Source organism: Lissotriton helveticus, chromosome 12 (assembly GCF_964261635.1).
Source record: "Lissotriton helveticus chromosome 12, aLisHel1.1, whole genome shotgun sequence".
Classification (NCBI taxonomy): domain Eukaryota; kingdom Metazoa; phylum Chordata; class Amphibia; order Caudata; family Salamandridae; genus Lissotriton; species Lissotriton helveticus.
The window spans coordinates 685,504,651-685,518,811 of NC_136073.1; the positions used below are offsets into that span (position 1 = coordinate 685,504,651).

General features: G+C 44.9%; 1 protein-coding gene and 1 long non-coding RNA gene across 4 annotated transcripts in view; one reads left to right on the plus strand and one right to left on the minus strand.

Annotated features, from left to right (window-relative positions):
• The window catches only part of LOC144799953 (uncharacterized), a 924,253-nt gene that overhangs the window by 772,597 nt on the left and 137,495 nt on the right, over positions 1-14,161 (minus strand). The gene's annotated exons all lie outside the window — the stretch shown is intronic.
• FCSK (fucose kinase) overlaps positions 1-14,161 on the plus strand; it is a 1,128,763-nt gene that overhangs the window by 700,556 nt on the left and 414,046 nt on the right. For both annotated transcript variants that reach the window (XM_078671586.1, XM_078671587.1), the window contains exon 5: positions 755-880. In XM_078671586.1, coding sequence (XP_078527712.1) covers positions 755-880 — 126 coding nt within the window. The remainder of the gene's footprint in view (positions 1-754; positions 881-14,161) is intronic.

The following is a 14,161-nucleotide window of genomic DNA, read 5'->3' on the forward strand; positions in this document are numbered from 1 at the left end:
CCTCTCCATAGAGGAGAAGAGGACAGGAGGCCTATCAATTTTTGGACAAAAGGAATTACAGCCCCTCAGTTTCATCAGAGGATCAACTAAAAAAAGGCTGAACCAGATCAGGTCCAACACGCAGCCTTCAATTTGACATTGCGAGTCCCTATTTTCTGCAGCAGATGGCCAGAGAGGTCTTCTATACTGGGGCTCAGTTGGAACAATGAAGAGCGTCTAATAGCGTGTTCAACTGCTGTTTCCTTTTGTTCCAGGAAGACCTTGGAGTAATTAGAATGTTTTTGGGGATTCATCTTTGAGTTCGGCCTAGAGATGAAGACTGTCCTTGAACAAGGATATTTAAAAAATAAATTTGGATGCCATCCAAGTATTGACGGAAGGCGATCTCCAGCTCCTCTTGAAACTCCCCTGTCTGCTTGGATGGGTTAAACAATGTAGGCGACAGAATAACTCCTTAAGGCATTATAGATGGAATGCATACAGGCCCTGAGAATTGCACCCCAGTCCATTTTTCAGTTACTAAAGCCTGTCCTATTCTTACACTTTGCAGGTGCGTAATTTTATTTAAGGGGTAATGGCACTATAGCTTGTGTGCGATATTTAACCTACACTGATTAATGAAATACTAGCTGTTTCTGCCCTTGCATACTCTCTTTTCTCTCTCTCCCTGTACCTCCCTTCATTTTGTCCATTTCTGCTTGCTGCCGGAGGAACCTTTCACAGAACTGAGCCCTTCTGCTTGTCACCATCACAGGGCCGCGACTTCCCCTTCGATGACTGTGGCCGTGCCTTCACCTGCCTCCCGGTGGAAGATCCCAATGCTGCTGCAGAAGCACTGGTATGCAACCTGGATAGCCTGCTGGAGACCATGACACAGAAGGTGAGCTGGAGGCCAGGGGCGCTGGCAGGAGTGCACTAGTAGCTCCTGGAGGAGGGCGGCACAGAACATTATGGGGGACTGGAATGACTTTTCTCGCTCCATCAAGCTCTCCATAACGGTCTGGCCCAGGCTAATAACCCTCTGCGGTGTCCGCGAGTTATGGATTACTTTCCTGAGCGTAGAGCAATCAGTCTGCTAGAGGTCATCATTGGACTGAGTAATGAAGGGTAGCGCTGTAGATCATGTAGACTGGGGAACTCCGGAGACTGAAAGGCCTTATCTTCTTTGATATCCCATGTTTTAACAAGAGGTCTCCAGTAAATCCCATGTTTTGACAGGTAGTAATACGCAGCCTATAGCATAGTGACATTGAATGATTTATTTCCCACATTCATTAAAAAAGCAGTAAGAGGTGGCTGGCACAGGAGGTCATTCTTTTTCCAGTGCAGCGCTATACGTTGCAGGGGTTAGGATCCAGGTGGGTGCATGCCACTTCTTGTGTTCTTCCTCGCCCGAGCATCTCCCAGAGGGTCACTCGTCAGTGAAGGTGACCTGAAAGGGAATCCTCTCTCCTTGGTGTAAAGGCTGGATGAATGCGACTCAAAGAACAGAGCTTCAGTGCTCTGTCCTCTCTTCATATTACTAGTGATTCTGCAAGCAGCACCCCTGTTGGAAGATGATGGTGTACTGTAGAGGGTTCCGAGATTGTTACAAATGCCCGCTGATTGGCTGCTCAGTGAGATCTGTATCAGGGATGGGGTTTAACGATGTCAGAATTAACGTGTGTGCCTTTAGATGAGAATTTGTTCCAAACAATTTGTTATGTAAAGAGAGTATGGAACAAGAGTGCCTCAACGTATGGAAAGCTGGCAATGGGATACTAAGGGCACAGTTATTTGAATAGTAAACTTTGCTGGTACAAGCAATTGTGTGCTAGGTTTCCTAAAATGCAGAGAGTACACTCTTTTATCAGTAATTTGTTTCATTTAATCAAACAATAAAGAGAAAGTCTAAAAAATGGGAGCACCGTGTAATCACATCGCCGTGCAACGAATTTGTGTTTGGGTAAAGTCACAGGGTTTTTTTTGTTGCAGTTTTATATATCGCTAACTCAACCCGAAGGTATCAGAGCGCTTTACATGAGCACAACGGACATGTTAATTTTTAGGCACAGGGAGATTAAGGGCCAGATGTAGGTCGCCAATTACCGGTCGGTAACAGCCGATTTCGGCCGTTACCGACCGGTATTTGGGATTTGACATGTAGGTAGGCTTAATTTACAGAATCGGTATATTTACCGATTCGGTAAATTTACCGATTCTGTAAAATACCGAGTTGGTAAATTTACCGAATCGGTAAATACAGATGTAGGTGGCACTGAAAACAGTGCCACAGGCCATTACCGATTTGTTATTTACCATGTAATAGTATTACATGGTAAATAACGAATTCCAGTGTACATGCACATCTGTGCATGTACACCTGTGCCATGTGGCACACAGACATGCCTTAAGGGCATGTATGTGTGTCACATGGCATACAAGCCAGACACAGGGGTGCAACAGGGTGTCAAAGTGACACCCTGTCCCCCTTGTAAAATCAGTAATTTTACCGATTCGGTAATTACCGAATCGGTATTTGCTATAGAATCCTATGGGCTTCAAGGCCCATAGGAATCAATGGCAAATACTGATTCGGTAATTACCGAATCGGTAATTACCGAATCTTACCGATTCGGTATTTTTACCGAATTTTTTACCTACATAGCAATTACCGATTAGTAAATAACGAATCGGTAAAATTCGGTATTTACCATTCGGTAATTTGCTATTACCTACATCTGGGCCTAAGTCATTTGCCCAGGATGTTTAAGCCTCCCAACAGACTCGAACCTGATTCCCCAGCTTCAAAGTCAGCCACTCTAGCCGTTAAGCCACATTTAGAAATCGGGATAGTTTTGAACTTTTAAAAATACGTTGTATAGGTGTTTTGCAAGGCACAGGTGACTACTAGCATTTTTGCTTGATGCAGACCATGTTTGTGGTATTGTCCAGGTATCAGAGCGCTTTACATGAGCACAAGTTGCATTACAGATGGACACACATATTTTTAGGCATCAGGAGATTAAGTGATTTGACCAAAATCCCAGGATGTTTGAGCCCTCCCGCCAGACACCAACCTGGTTCCCCAGATTCAAAGTCGACCACTCTAGTCGTTAAGCCACATCCTCTCTAAAAAATTGTAAAGCTTTGCACAGTTGTTGTGCACATTACAATGTTATGTTCAGACTTCTGTCGCATGCAATATTTTTTTATCATTTTGTTTTAGCCGTTTCCGTTTTTTAAAATACTAGTTTTATGGACTTATTAGTTGTTGTGTACAACACCTAGCCTGTAAGTTATATATTGTTAGTATGTTGTCTAGTTGGATGAGGAGTGGGTGTTAAGGTTCATATAGGTACCCCATTATAGGCTCAGGTAGTCACCTAACCTTTCACCTATATTCTCCTCTACCATTACACTGCATAACGGTTCTTGGGACTGACCTTTTGCCTAGTTACGCTACTGCTTACAGGATGTAGGGTTTTCCCTGAAAACTAGCCTTATCCATTATGCATGAGGATTCTTGGAAACTCAGCAAGACTACCATATCCTGCATAATAACTATGTATAAGGGTCATTCCTTCTGTCATCCTAAGTCCGACATGACACAGCAAGGTAGCTCTCCTGAGGGTACCACTTTGGGTATGTAAACACCATATATTGCTGAGGTAGTCAGAGGAGAAAAGGACTTCCATGCCGACACAAGGACGCGTGACGCTGAGGTTCCTGCACGCAGAAACTACAGCTCGCAGTGGTCTGACATCCCTTGCGGGGTGTCCATCTCGAGACCAAGACGGGGTCCCACAGTCTCTAACTTCAGGTAATGGGGTTGACTTTATCCTAGATGGATTCTTGGCTTTTACACCTACATACATGCTAGGTACACTTAGGTACATCTAGTTAGGATCGCATCGTGGGAGTACATATTTCACTGTCATGTATTTTATATGCTTGCCTGTATTCATTGTTTTAGCACAATGGTAGAAATTTACCATCCTTTTACTCTGTTAGTGCTTCTAATCATTTATATCGGTTTCTGTCTAATGGTTGTTTCAACACGCCTATTTTACACTAGAATGACGCTGGTTCAATAAATGCTTATTGAAAAACGTCCCCACCGTTTATTCTGTGTATCTCGCTGAGACAAAGTGAACAAGAGTGACTGAGCAAAAAGTATTGCACAGTCTCCACGATCACGAGGGATAAGGGTTGTCATGTTCGATATTTGGCATGAACCATTCTCTCCTTGGTAAGAGGGTTTTCTAGTGGCATTGTGAGCTAGCTGGTATACAGGCTAACATACCTGGTCGGGGTGTCTAGAATCAGTTTGGACACCAATCCTACAGTGTATGTTGTCTAAACGCGCAGATTCTATATAGGTTTATAGGAACTTTACAACAACAATTCCAGTGCAAAGAGTGGTGAAGACCAGCTAAAGCCTAGAGGTGACCGTGCATGTACGCACACTTACAGGTGATATGTATGTTGTTAGATGACGACCGATAGTAACTGATTATACTAGTCAGTTCTAGCACCTCTCTCAGGCACTAGCATTCATAATAAAGAAAGTAATGAAAAAGAACAATAATATAGTGGCTATATTGGCTAACAGCGAAGTGAGTGGGCAGTGGAATAAGAAGAGAGATTAGTTATGGAACAGAGTGGGAAGACTTGATGACTTTTTTCTATACATTACTGATAAGTAACGAGAAATGGGGAGGGCAGTGAGCCCACAGGCACACGGTTCAAAAAAGTCAGTTCACTGATTTTAGGGAAAGGATTTGAAAGCCGTACAAGTGCCTAATGTTAACTGCATGTATGTGTAGTACGTAAAGCTGAGGGATCCATTGGTTATCCGTTGCAAATTATCGGCAAAGGGGCAATGTCTTAAGTTTTTTTTCTTTTTAATTTTAATTTTCCCTATCCTAAATCCAAGCTACCTCAACCGTAAGAATTAACTATGGCAATGAAATGATTCCCGCTTTCATTACCTAGACCTCAACTGCACCTGTGTAAAGTTTCTCAGTAGATGCAATAGCTATCCACATTCCTCCCAAGGCCCTGATCATCACCAATACTGTAATAATTCCCTAACTGGATACCCTGTGTAGCCTACTCCAAGATGTTCCTCTAACCCTACATCTCCCTCTCTCCTCTCAACCAATGGGCAATGTCACCATCCTCAGGGTCCTCTTCTGTACAAGGACAGCCAATACATTGAGCAACAGTACCAAGCCAGTAGGCTACCAATGACTGTGAGGTCCTCAAATTACTTATCCTAGATTCCTTCTCTTTCTTTGACCTGCCCTCACTTTTCCCCATTTATCACTCATATTATATCTTTCTACACTTCAGTTTGACTCGTCTGCTTCCAAGCCTTCCACAGTCTCACCAGTCTAGGCCCCCATTTGCTCATCCTGATTTTGATAATTAGCTCTGATTTTTATCCACTTTGCACTGTGGTGCCTCTTGAGCAGAGCAAATCCACCCCCTTGACAATTGTGAAGACCCCTTAAGAAATATCTACTCCAGTCAGAGAGCAATCTCAGTCACTGCCCGAGGTCATCCGTGAAGTCTTGACAATAGTCACTGGCATTGCACAATATATGGGGCTGGATATGCGCTAGGGGCCCACCTCCGAGCCATCCAGTGCTGCTAGTTATTGTACTTAGTTCACAGTTCTACTTATATAGTGCACCCTTATGCATCTGTATGAATACAAGTATACTTTAAATGTCTATGCTCCTACAACCAATTCTCAAAAAAAATATCCCTGCCAGGAAAGTATATTGATGCAAATACATAAGAAAGGTTCCAAAACAAAGGCCTCTCATTTTTACCCAATAGCCCTTCGGGATTGTGAGGAAAAACCTTTGGCAAAACACCTATTAACTGAGCTCCCAGAATGGACCCAGGAGAAGGAGTTATTACCAATGGAACAAGCACCTTTAGACTTGTGACTTCTGCTATTAACATCCTGATGGCAACATAATACAGCATATGTTGTAGTCTAGTGCAGATGGTGAATGGTGCATAAGGTGCTCAGTGTGTAATACATATGCTGTATTAAGTTGCTGGAATAATGCACTAAATTTGCAAACTGAGCTGGTCCTTGTGAATCATTGTATGGTATACTATTAATCACATTGGTAGCACTTAAATTGAGCCGATGGTTTCCGGTGGGAGCCATCGGAACCTATTTTTGGGGACCAGAATTTATTTTTCCGCTTCAGACATTTACTGAGCGAAAAGAGTGAAAACATAGAGTTCAGAAAGATGGAGGAAGAGAAAGACTGCAAAACTGTCACAAAAGCAGAACGCAGGAACCTACAAGAGTGACAAAAACAGGCAGGCAGTGTCTGATAGTGGACCAAAGAGGTATGAGGTGGATTTAAAACTACCAGCCTTGGAATTCAACAAGCCAACGTTTAATTTCACAGACCTCTGGCTACTGAGCCGTTTCTGGCACCAGTAGTTTTTCTTTTACAAATTAAGCCCTGCCCATAAGAGTTTCGTTGATTTAAGTTAGTTGATCCTCTAATGAATTTGCCCGACGTGACCATTGTGTTTGTTCAAGATTCTGACCTAGGTTCCAGTCTGGGTTTATAGGTCGGCCCTTGTTGTTTCATATATAGTCTTGACAAGAGGAATCCAAACACAAACCATCTATACTGCAAATGGACTAATAATTTATATGCGGCACACCTGCCTAAATTTCTATCACTGACGCACACATCATTTCTCCAACTAGAGTATAAAAGCCTTCCATTTCTGACAATCATTCCTGGTCAACCAGACTGCAGTTGTGCTCCAATGTCTTCTACCTCAACGTGGTGACTACGTCATCAACTATCAACATCAATAATGACAAGACAAAAATGTTAGTTCGTCAGCTGTAGATCCGTATTCCTATGGTAAATTGACAGATCAAAAAATGTGTCGAATTCTTTAACCAACTTGAGGGTGGTACTAACACCAGAATCATCTTGGGCACCTTAATTAAAATTAATTTCGCACAAATCAGAAGGGCGCAACACCTTTATATTATGATGTGCTAGTTAGAGCCATTGTTGCAAATGGCACCAGATTTGGCTAATGCTGTGATCATCTATAATGGTGAATTAAATAAACTGAACATGATCAAGTGAAATTAGTCAAGATGTTTTGATACTTGTATAAAGCAACTCCAAGTGCTTTTTGACTTGAACTCGGGCAATTTATGAAGGGGGTGCAGGCAGATAATGCTACCCTTGAGACGTTCAGCACTTAAAATATCTCGAGGATGGCACTAGCCTCCAGCCTTATGGTCTTATTTGAATTTAATCTGTCGTTTAAAGCTCAGCTCTCCTTCTATTTTCAATGCCTTGTTATCCAATAATGATTTCACCTCAGTATGGCATGATGCGAAATTACCCGTCCAAGCAACAAAAGTCTTTTTAAAGCATTACTGCCACCTTTAAAGTTATTTACAACAAGGGGTGGTGATGGACAGAGTCTCTGAATTAAGCAGAGTACTCTCACCCAGTCAAGAGATCAGGGCTAGATCCAACACCGTTTTTTAGCTCATTGCACCATCCCAGTTTCAGAACCTGGCTGTATGCAAATTAGTCTGTCCCTGGCCCAGTGCATCATGGGAACAGGGCAGACCAGACTACAAAAGCCAATTCTTACACTGGGAAGGAAACAAGCTTCCGGGGACCGGTTTCTGGCATTACAGCCGTCTTCGGCCCGGCTTGCTTGAATCCTGATGGTGCAATGAGCAAGGGACTCACATCTGAGTATACCCTTCCACGCTTAGGGTGGACAAAATTATTTACAACAAGGGGTGGTGATGGACAGAGTCTCTGAATTAAGCAGAGTACTCTCACCCAGTCAAGAGATCAGGGCTAGATCCAACACCGTTTTTTAGCTCATTGCACCATCCCAGTTTCAGAACCTGGCTGTATGCAAATTAGTCTGTCCCTGGCCCAGTGCATCATGGGAACAGGGCAGACCAGACTACAAAAGCCAATTCTTACACTGGGAAGGAAACAAGCTTCCGGGGACCGGTTTCTGGCATTACAGCCGTCTTCGGCCCGGCTTGCTTGAATCCTGATGGTGCAATGAGCAAGGGACTCACATCTGAGTATACCCTTCCACGCTTAGGGTGGACAAAATTATTTACAACAAGGGGTGGTGATGGACAGAGTCTCTGAATTAAGCAGAGTACTCTCACCCAGTCAAGAGATCAGGGCTAGATCCAACACCGTTTTTTAGCTCATTGCACCATCCCAGTTTCAGAACCTGGCTGTATGCAAATTAGTCTGTCCCTGGCCCAGTGCATCATGGGAACAGGGCAGACCAGACTACAAAAGCCAATTCTTACACTGGGAAGGAAACAAGCTTCCGGGGACCGGTTTCTGGCATTACAGCTGTCTTCGGCCCGGCTTGCTTGAATCCTGATGGTGCAATGAGCAAGGGACTCACATCTGAGTATACCCTTCCACGCTTAGGGTGGACAAAATTATTTACAACAAGGGGTGGTGATGGACAGAGTCTCTGAATTAAGCAGAGTACTCTCACCCAGTCAAGAGATCAGGGCTAGATCCAACACCGTTTTTTAGCTCATTGCACCATCCCAGTTTCAGAACCTGGCTGTATGCAAATTAGTCTGTCCCTGGCCCAGTGCATCATGGGAACAGGGCAGACCAGACTACAAAAGCCAATTCTTACACTGGGAAGGAAACAAGCTTCCGGGGACTGGTTTCTGGCATTACAGCCGTCTTCGGCCCGGCTTGCTTGAACCCTGATGGTGCAATGAGCAAGGGACTCACATCTGAGTATACCCTTCCACGCTTAGGGTGGACAAAATTATTTACAACAAGGGGTGGTGATGGACAGAGTCTCTGAATTAAGCAGAGTACTCTCACCCAGTCAAGAGATCAGGGCTAGATCCAACACCGTTTTTTAGCTCATTGCACCATCCCAGTTTCAGAACCTGGCTGTATGCAAATTAGTCTGTCCCTGGCCCAGTGCATCATGGGAACAGGGCAGACCAGACTACAAAAGCCAATTCTTACACTGGGAAGGAAACAAGCTTCCAGGGACCGGTTTCTGGCATTACAGCCGTCTTCGGCCCGGCTTGCTTGAATCCTGATGGTGCAATGAGCAAGGGACTCACATCTGAGTATACCCTTCCACGCTTAGGGTGGACAAAATTATTTACAACAAGGGGTGGTGATGGACAGAGTCTCTGAATTAAGCAGAGTACTCTCACCCAGTCAAGAGATCAGGGCTAGATCCAACACTGTTTTTTAGCTCATTGCACCATCCCAGTTTCAGAACCTGGCTGTATGCAAATTAGTCTGTCCCTGGCCCAGTGCATCATGGGAACAGGGCAGACCAGACTACAAAAGCCAATTCTTACACTGGGAAGGAAACAAGCTTCCGGGGACCGGTTTCTGGCATTACAGCCGTCTTCGGCCCGGCTTGCTTGAATCCTGATGGTGCAATGAGCAAGGGACTCACATCTGAGTATACCCTTCCACGCTTAGGGTGGACAAAATTATTTACAACAAGGGGTGGTGATGGACAGAGTCTCTGAATTAAGCAGAGTACTCTCACCCAGTCAAGAGATCAGGGCTAGATCCAACACCGTTTTTTAGCTCATTGCACCATCCCAGTTTCAGAACCTGGCTGTATGCAAATTAGTCTGTCCCTGGCCCAGTGCATCATGGGAACAGGGCAGACCAGACTACAAAAGCCAATTCTTACACTGGGAAGGAAACAAGCTTCCGGGGACCGGTTTCTGGCATTACAGCCGTCTTCGGCCCGGCTTGCTTGAATCCTGATGGTGCAATGAGCAAGGGACTCACATCTGAGTATACCCTTCCACGCTTAGGGTGGACAAAATTATTTACAACAAGGGGTGGTGATGGACAGAGTCTCTGAATTAAGCAGAGTACTCTCACCCAGTCAAGAGATCAGGGCTAGATCCAACACCGTTTTTTAGCTCATTGCACCATCCCAGTTTCAGAACCTGGCTGTATGCAAATTAGTCTGTCCCTGGCCCAGTGCATCATGGGAACAGGGCAGACCAGACTACAAAAGCCAATTCTTACACTGGGAAGGAAACAAGCTTCCGGGGACCGGTTTCTGGCATTACAGCCGTATACGGCCCGGCTTGCTTGAATCCTGATGGTGCAATGAGCAAGGGACTCACATCTGAGTATACCCTTCCACGCTTAGGGTGGACAAAATTATTTACAACAAGGGGTGGTGATGGACAGAGTCTCTGAATTAAGCAGAGTACTCTCACCCAGTCAAGAGATCAGGGCTAGATCCAACACCGTTTTTTAGCTCATTGCACCATCCCAGTTTCAGAACCTGGCTGTATGCAAATTAGTCTGTCCCTGGCCCAGTGCATCATGGGAACAGGGCAGACCAGACTACAAAAGCCAATTCTTACACTGGGAAGGAAACAAGCTTCCGGGGACCGGTTTCTGGCATTACAGCCGTATACGGCCCGGCTTGCTTGAATCCTGATGGTGCAATGAGCAAGGGACTCACATCTGAGTATACCCTTCCACGCTTAGGGTGGACAAAATTATTTACAACAAGGGGTGGTGATGGACAGAGTCTCTGAATTAAGCAGAGTACTCTCACCCAGTCAAGAGATCAGGGCTAGATCCAACACCGTTTTTTAGCTCATTGCACCATCCCAGTTTCAGAACCTGGCTGTATGCAAATTAGTCTGTCCCTGGCCCAGTGCATCATGGGAACAGGGCAGACCAGACTACAAAAGCCAATTCTTACACTGGGAAGGAAACAGGCTTCCGGGGACCGGTTTCTGGCATTACAGCCGTCTTCGGCCCGGCTTGCTTGAATCCTGATGGTGCAATGAGCAAGGGACTCACATCTGAGTATACCCTTCCACGCTTAGGTTGGACAAAATTATTTACAACAAGGGGTGGTGATGGACAGAGTCTCTGAATTAAGCAGAGTTGGCACTGGCGTAGGAAACCTCAGGAATTACAAATCTGGTCACCTGCTTACTCTTAGATATTCAGTGCTCTAATAATAATAATAATAAAACCACTTTTAGAGCGCTTGGTTACACTAAAGACAGTGTGTCCCCGCGCTAAGAAATGCTACAGCTCCCTGAAGAGGCCGAGGACCGGGGATAGTCTGGGTCCCGGGCTACAGAAACAGTTATTCCCTTGGAAAGAGTTAGGTTTTTAGTTTAGATCTGAATATTGTTTCTGAGGGCTCCATGCGCAGGTCAAGGGGGAGATTGTTCCAGTGCTTGCTTGCAAGAAAGCGGAAGGAGCTGCCTCCCATCCTGCTCCTGCGAACACGAGGGATTTGAAACAGCATTTCTCCAGCAGATCTAAGGTCCCGGGTAGGGCGATGTATGGTCAGAAGGTTGCGCAGGTACCTTGGCCCTTTACCCTGGGCAATGCGGTGAGCGAAACAGAGAGCTTTAAACTTAATGCGCTCCTCGATGGGGAGCCAGTGAAGTTTTCGTAGTGCTGTTTTGCCGGATGCCCTGCGCGGGGGATTAAGTACCATGCGGGCGGCAGCATTTTGGACGCATTGTAATTGGTGTAAGCCTTCCCTGCTCAGTCCTAAGAGGAGAGCGTTGCCGTAGTCCAGATGTGGAGTCACTAGGGCATGAATAAGAGTCTTCCTAGCACTGATAGGAAGCAGATCAAGAACTTTACGGAGTGTTTTTAGTATTCCAAAACATTTGCCCGTAATTTTGCTGATCTGTTGTTTGAAGGAAAGCTCCGCATCCAACCATATTCCTAGATTCTTAACAGAAAGCACTGGGTGGGGAACTGCTCCGAGTTCTGATGGCCACCAGGCCTGCGACCAGGCAGAGGAGGACTTGCCAACCATCAATAGTTCCGTTTTATCACTATTGAGGCGGAGGCAGTTGTTATTCATCCAATCTGCTACCGATCGCATGCAGTTGGAAAAATTAATGGCATCCTCAGCCTGATTGTGGGTGAGTTTAATTATTAGTTGGGTATAGTCAGCATATGTGACGATATCCACACCAAAAGTTTCCACCAATTGGGCTAGGGGCTCCATGTATAAATTAAATAGCGTAGGGCTCAGGCTTGATCCCTGTGGAACCCCTTGTCTCAGTTTGCGAGGAGACGATTTGTGAGGAGGGCAGTGCACCTGAAAACTCCTGTTTTCAAGAAAGGATTCTATCCACTCCAGGGCTGGTCCTGCCACTCCCAGATCAGAGAGGCGAGACAGCAGCGTTGAGTGCAGCACGGTGTCAAATGCTGCACTAAGATCTAATAGAACGAACGCTGCTGTCTGCCCCCCATCTGCAAGTTGTCTCAAACATTCTGTGGAGAAGAGAACCGCCGACTCGGTAGAGTGGCCTGCTCTGAACTCTGACTGAGTGGAGTGGAGAAGAGAGTTTTCCTCAACAAATTTCATAAGTTGGCTATTCACTATCTTCTCCACAACTTTCCCCCAGAAGGGGAGGAGGGAGATAGGGCGGAGATTTTGTAGCTGGGAAATATGTATATTAGCTTTTTTTTCAGGGGTATTACTTGTGCCATCTTCCATACGTCAGGCACATGACATTCCTGAAAGGACAAGGTGATCAGGTGTTCAATCTGCTCAATCATACAGTCAATGACTTCCTTGCAATGATTAGGGGCAATCACATCAAGGGGGGAGCCAGACTGAATGCCGTTAATGATGGTGAGCAGGTCAACTCTCTCAGGAACTAAAAATTGAGTCAAATGGGCCTTAGTGGCAGAGTCACTTCTCACTACCGCCTCTCTAGTAGGTGAGTTACCTGTAATGGTGGCATGTATTAAATCCACTTTTTTTATGAAAAAGTCAGCGATATCATCGCATAATTTATTGGTGTAAGTATCTTGGGCCTCAAGTCTGGATGGGGCCGTAAGCTCTTTGTAGATCACAAAGAGTTCTTTGGTAGGGTTTTTTGCAGATTCAATACGTCCTTTAAAGTGAGCGCCTTTAGCTGTTCTTACTAATTTATGATATATTTTTAATTCTTTCTTGTAGTTCAGCGTATCCACTGGATTATAGTTTTTCCTCCAACTCCGCTCGGCCTTTTTACATTTGGCTTTGGCTTCTTTAAGTTCTTTAGAGAACCAAGGAGCAGTTTTAGCTTTCCTAACGGGGGGTTTAAGAGTCCATGGTGCTACTGTGTCTAGGGCCCTAGACACCCATTTCTCATAGTTATCCCATGCCTTGAGCAGGTTGTCACTGGGAGGGGGTGGGTCATTAAGAAGGGCAACTTTGAAGTTTTCCTGCGTAAACTTCTTCCAGTTTCTATATTTCGTGGGCCCGGTTTTGGTCCCATTGTAGTCCTGCGGGCCTATCTCAACTTCGAAAGGGATAACAAAGTGGTCTGACCAAATAATTTGCAATGGTGTGGCAATTTTAATTCCTTCCCAGTTGGCAAAAACGGGGTCTAAAAGATGACCACGTTGATGTGACGGGGCTGTGGATTGGAGTTTAAGTGACCGGGATTTCAGAGCCTCCACCACATCCTGTGCCTCCTTGCAATTGGGATTGTGAAAATGCAAATTAAGATCTCCCAAAACAAGGAATTTTTTATAGCGGAGAGTGTATTGAGTTATAAGCTCTGTCAGTTGATTGCAGAACTGTGAAGTTTTGCCTGGAGGCCGGTATAGAAGGATTCCATTAATAATGTTTTTAGGATTAACTTTTAGCGTGTAGAAACCGCTTTCACAATTGGGCAACGAAATCTTTTCTAGGGTGCAGTGTAGATTGCTCTGACTGGAATGTTATTTGTTAGCACCAGTGTTCTCTAAAGTTGTTCCTAGTTTAATGCAATTTTGATTTGATTTTGTCATCTTTTGCCACTTGTCAATAAAGTCTCTTGGTAGACATTCCATGACAAGGGATGTTCTACCATAAGACTATACTATTTCCGACACAGACACCGTAAATGACTGCCGTACATCTCATTTGCCTGTCCAGAATTTAGTGATTTTAGATGGTGCCTTTTTAGAAATGGATTTCGATCTTAAGGGATCTGGGGGCATAAGTAGGAAGGCGTTTGCGATTCGCAAACGCCGGAGTTCGCAGAATTCCGGCGTTTGCGAATGGCAAACAGCGTTTTGGTATGTAGGTGCCACATAGCAAAATAAGGAATCGCAAAAATTGCGATTCCTTA